Here is a 6,000-nt window from a genome sequence, read left to right as displayed (position 1 = left end):
TAGCTGTGGATGATGTCCCAGCTGGAAAGTAAACCTTTTCATATTAATGCCTGCCCTATTGGAGATTCGACAGAGTGGAAGGGCCTGTGCTCAATAAACCACTCACCCACGCTAGGGCTAAGACTGAAAGTAGCTCTTCTGATTCATCCTGTCTTTCAAGGAGAGGAGTTTAAGGAGCTAGTATAGGTTCGAAGAGTTGCTGCGAGTGGGTTCAGGGAAGCCTTTGTGAACAGCTAGGGGAATTTTCCAGAGAGGTGGGGGAATGAAGAATGGGAGAAGTCCCAAGTTCGGGGCTTAGCCCAGGTGAGAAGTCAGATAATGAAGCTGGTGAAATGGCATCTGACATTATTCTGGAATCATCAAGGACTCGAATCAACAAATTGGCCTTTTGAGATGACTATAATTTTTTTAAATCGAATTCAAGAACAATCCAAACAGAAGAAAAGCCTATCCAAATTCTGAATAATAAGTCGTACTAGTTTTATCTCCCGTGCCAAGCATAGGCATTAAAATTATAATTGTAAATAAATATTATTCAATAAGAAAACGAATTAAATTATTTAAAAATAAACAATGCTTGCGGCCAGCAACGTTTATGATTGGCAGCATCAAATAATCATCAATGATGATTTAATGGTGGTGGATTGGTGTGAGATTTCATCAAATGACTCAACGTTCTCTACGGATTACATGCTAGCCAAAATTAAATAAAATTGCTAGCCCCCTAGACTTTTCCTTTAAAAATAATTGTTTGTATAGAGATGTATTATATAAATAATAATATTTAATATGTAATTAAGTAAGAGAAAAATGTTCTTTATTTATTCTTTAAGAGTTAGAAGAACTGCGTACCGAAAAGATTACAGAAGGAGCACATGAGAGGTAAACCGATCAAGGGAGAATGTTAGGTAGCATCCCGGTAAAAACTTCTCTATAGACAACATTAATAGTATGATCTGAAACTTTGCCGTTAGAATCAACAGATAAAATCTTCAGTCCAGAATGCATGCTGACCCGAGAAAGCGCAACATAAAGCTGACCATGAGTAAAAACAGGCCTCGGAAGATAGACGCCAACTGTTGACAGCGTTTGACCTTGGGACTTGTTTATGGTCATCGCAAAGCAAAGAGCAACCGGAAATTGACATCGAGTAAACCTGATTGGTAATATATCGTTATTGGGTGACATGTTCATCCTGGGAATAAATACAACATCACCAGTATTACGACCTGCTAAGATGACGCACTCAATGATATGGTCACCAAGACGTCTACCCTGCATGCGCGTACCATTGCATAGTCCATTGGATTGGTCAATATTGTGAAGAAGCATCACAGGAACCCCGATTTTAAGAACTAACCGGTGTTGGAGAATTCCTGAACAATTTAGCGCATTCAATGACTCGGTGCTCATTGTATATAATTCAGATTACAAGTGACCATCTTCACTAATTAGTGTATCAGAGCCCAAGTATACCCTCTCGTTGCCAAGGATCAAAGACATCACATGATTGTTTACTTCAGTTACGACATCAAGTGTTGGTGCTAATATATTCCTACCCTTAAAATAATCCATGCTAGAAGAATAGAGTAAGATGTTAGGATAAATGAACAACACCAAATCATGCAGACAGGGAGACTCAACATTAAGCAGCAAGTTGTCGGGTATTCTAATCACTGATTCGCCATCGGTATTGTCTCCGATTAACCCGTCACCAACTTGAAGCAACCATGTAGCAAATTCCTTCAATTGTACACCGTGGATATCTCGTGAACCACGGGACAGTCTCATGTTTTCAGTTAACTGCAACACTTGGCAAGATTGCCACAGGTTCGAAGCATTAATACACGAATGAACGATTTCTTCCCGGGAACCACGAGGAATCACAGGCAATATATGACGGAAATCACCTCCTAGAACAACAATTTTCCCACCAAATGGGGCATGAGGATTATATCCACGATCAAATCGAAGAACATCCTTAAGGCATTTGTCCAGCGCTTCGAAGCAAAATTTATTTAACATAGGTGCTTCATCCCATATAACTAATTTTGCAGATGAAATAAGAAGCGCGGGGGGTGTGCCTTGCCTTATATTACAAATAGAGTCTTGGTTAACACTGAGCGGAACCTTAAAGCGTGAATGAGCAGTTCGCCCATTAGGCAACAACAGAACTGCAATGCCATTGGATGCAACATTTAGGACAATATCACCCTTAGACCTTATCGAAGCAGACAGTGCATTCCATAGAAAGGTCTTACCAGTTCCACCATAACCACAGACAAAGAAAAAACCACCAGCGTCACAATGAACTGCATTTGCTATTGTGTCGAACGCAACGCGCTGGTCTCGATTCAACCGGGAAATCAAATCCACGGCGATACTTGCCAATTCTGTCCTGTCAAAATTTAGCTCATCAGAAAAGATTGTGTCAGAAGGTTCAGGTAAACCAGCATAATCAGGAAACGGCATGTCAGAAAATTCTTTCAGGCTCCGACCATTCGGCTGCAAGAGTTTTTCAATTTCGGCAAGCGTGATGGACTTAATCTCATGAACAGAACGCTGAAAACCTAAAAGCAAAAAAATGCAACGTAGTTACGTAAGAAACAAACTGGACACGATGACGAAGGGAAAATAAAATAAATGCATAACAAACTGCAAGAGGTGGAGACGACCGGATGTTTTTGAATGGAGTGGTCTGAATTTATTGCGAAACAGTAACCGGATAGTAAAAGCAATCCGGAAAGTTTACCTAAGTTATGTCTTCCAGAAAGAAGCGAGTTGTCCACGCAATGTTGCCAACATTTCTCCCACACCATGTCAGGACGCACAATGTTGTTCGACATCAAAAGCATTGCAAACAACCTCCTGATATAATTCGGCGATGCCCACGCACTGGCTTCATTAAGTGCATCAATAAATTCCTTATCATCCTGCAATAACCCTAGGGCATAACAGGCCTCTTTGAATGTATCGTACACAATCCCACAAACGGAACGCACATCAGCAAATGTCTGGCACCCTTTTTGATAATTCAATAACATACGAAGGTAGTACTCCTCTCCATGCGAGTGAGGAATATGCGTGAGACGACCTATGACATTCCCTTGCTTCCGTGGCCTCCACATATACCCCTGCTTGTCCCAAACAAAAAATGACGGCATCTCCGCGCAAGTCAGTGTACGGGCCAGATCAAAATTCTTGTTAGCCTTAAACCAACCAATAAACATACTATCCTTTGAGACCGCAGCGTCGATAACATTCTCAATAAGCTGGTGATCTTCGTACAAAACATTTTGCTCATTTGGAAGATGGTTATCTTCATATTACAGATAGAGTATATGAAATAGATAGCAAAAAACGAATATATGATTTATGAAGATATGAATAACAGAGGTATTGAGGCAAAAGGAAACGTACGGCCACGGGATCCAATGCAAGGAAGAGAAGCCTATAAAAATCAGGGTTGGGATCACCATTTTCACCCGAGTCAGCCGATGGCTAAAGGCACATACTTCACAAAAAATAGCAACAGTGTCATATGCTATGTACGGACAGGAAGATCTCATTTTGCCTTAGCTTGTAAATAGAAATCGCTATAAAAGGAACGCATAGGCTTGTGTGTGTGAACATAAATAGAAAGCAACATATATATTGGTGACTCATCCATGGTCCACCAAGCCGTAAATAAACTTTTGGAACATTTCAGAGAATGACCGCATGGCTAAAAACAAAAACAACGTTGGGGGAAACAGCGGAATCCTGTGGAGTGGGGGGAGGGTGTGGAATGTTGTGCGTTGAGTAAGTGATGTAAGGTAGACCAGGAATATATGTGTATATATTTATTTATTTATTTATTTAAAATAACATATGTATGTGTGTGTGTGAGATACGCTCATGCATATAAGTGGGGTTATGAATAGCCTATTCAAATATTTGTATTAAGTTAGTCATATTTCTTATCTTTATATTTATGTATCTATTTATCTATTTATCTATCTATTCTTGTATTTACAAATTAAGTAATATATAGTAAGCGGTGCCTAGAAAGGTGTGAGGGTTACAAAAAAAATACTAATAATATAAAAAATAGTAATAATAATCGTTGATGCAATTGATCAAAGATCGAGAGATAAAATTAAAAACTTATGAACAATAATTGAAGAATACTGTATGAAAGAGGATTATATTATGAAATCACTAAGGATATTATTGCGCCCACCGTGGGTCGGATAGGAAAAAAGAACCTTGATTAGATAGCCAAAATTGAAATTGGAATATTAAAATTTATAATAAAAAATTGTGGAATTGAAGAAAAAAATTACTGTCAAATTATAAATTATAATTAGGGTAAAAAATCAAGCCAAGTCAAGAATCATGTAACGTAAATACGCCAAAGCGAAAATCGTTTCAGCAATAAGCCAAATCATATTTTTATATAATTCGAACCATGCTGGTTCGAATTCCATTTCTACATAATTCGAACCAACTTGGTTCGAATTATACACAAACACATGCATACACGTAATTCGAACCAGCTTGGTTCGAATTACACACAAACACATGCACACACATAATTCGAACCAGCTTGGTTCGAATTACACACAAACACACGCACACACTAATTCGAACCAGCTTGGTTCGAATTACACACAGTAATTCATGGTATAATTCGAATTATGCTGTTAAAAAATTAATAATTTATTTAAAAAAATTTATTAAAAAAATTAATAATTTAAAAATTAAAAAAATATATATTTTTATTTCATACGTTAAAAAAAGCTAACAAAATATTTAATTACGAGACTTCTTTAAAATATTAATGAGCTATCAATTCGAATTCCATACAATACTTTTCTGTCCATTTTTAATAGTTCATGAATATTTTTTAATAAATTTTTTTAATAATTTTTTTTAAATTATAGTACAAAAAATATTTTATCCTATACAAAACAATTTAAAAAAAATGGCTTAAAAAATGTTAAGAGTACTATAAAAATTTGTAATGTTATAATAACTTAGGTAAATACATGCATGTACTCAAATTTTAAATAAAATACTCTACATAGTCAATAATAATTTAGAAATGAAAGAAAATATTTTATTCCATACAAAATAATTAAAAAATATATTTTATTCTATACAAAATAATTTTAAAAAATGGCTTAAAAGATGTTATGAGTACTATAAAAGTTTGTAATATTCTAGTGATTTAGATAAATACATGATAAAAATATTGTTTCTTTAATTTCTAAATTATCAGTGACTATGTGGAGTATTTCTTTAATGTACTAAGTCATTAGGACATTACAAATTTTTATAGTACTTCTAACATCTTTTAAGCCATTTTTTAAAATTATTTTGCATAGAATAAAATATTTTTTTATGATATAATTTAAATAAATTTATTAAAAAATATTCATGATTATTTTTTAATAAAATTATTTAAATTATATGGTGAGATATTACATGATTCGAATTATGCATAGGGAAGTTCGAATTACTCTGATTCAAATGATATGGTGAGCAATTCGAATTCTATACAATACTCTTCTGCCCATTCTTGATAGCTCATGAATATTTTTTAATAAATTTATTTAAATTATACCACAAAAAAATATTTTATTCTATGCAAAATAATTTAAAAAATGGCTTAAAAGATGTTAGAAGTACTATAAAAATTTGTAATGTCCTAATGACTTAGGACATTAAAGAAATACTCCACATAGTCACTAATAATTTAGAAATTAAAGAAAAAATATTTTTATCATGTATTTACCTAAATCACTAGAATATTACAAACTTTTTTAGTACTCATAACATCTTTTAAGCCATTTTTTAAAATTATTTTGTATAGAATAAAATATATTTTTTAATTATTTTGTATGGAATAAAATATTTTCTTTCATTTCTAAATTATTATTGACTATGTAGAGTATTTTATTTAAAATTTGAGTACATGCATGTATTTACCTAAGTTATTATAACATTACAAATTTT

At 34.1% G+C, this 6,000-nt stretch overlaps 1 protein-coding gene across 1 annotated transcript; it reads right to left on the bottom strand.

The window, feature by feature from the left end:
• Nucleotides 1-1,795: 1,795 nt before the first annotated feature.
• Nucleotides 1,796-3,722, bottom strand: LOC148569771 (uncharacterized). The gene is made up of 5 exons (XM_088506619.1): nucleotides 3,678-3,722; nucleotides 3,417-3,501; nucleotides 2,753-3,319; nucleotides 1,848-2,570; nucleotides 1,796-1,803 (listed from the first exon to the last, which is right to left on the bottom strand). The coding sequence occupies exons 1-5, from the start codon at nucleotides 3,720-3,722 to the stop codon at nucleotides 1,796-1,798; spliced, it is 1,428 nt and encodes a 475-aa protein (XP_088362745.1).
• Nucleotides 3,723-6,000: the final 2,278 nt, after the last annotated feature.

This window comes from Arachis ipaensis, chromosome B3, assembly GCF_059453495.1.
Source record: "Arachis ipaensis isolate K30076 ecotype BB chromosome B3, ASM5945349v1, whole genome shotgun sequence".
Classification (NCBI taxonomy): domain Eukaryota; kingdom Viridiplantae; phylum Streptophyta; class Magnoliopsida; order Fabales; family Fabaceae; genus Arachis; species Arachis ipaensis.
Note: the sequence above shows the minus strand (reverse complement) of the source record. Positions and strands in the feature narration are given on the sequence as shown.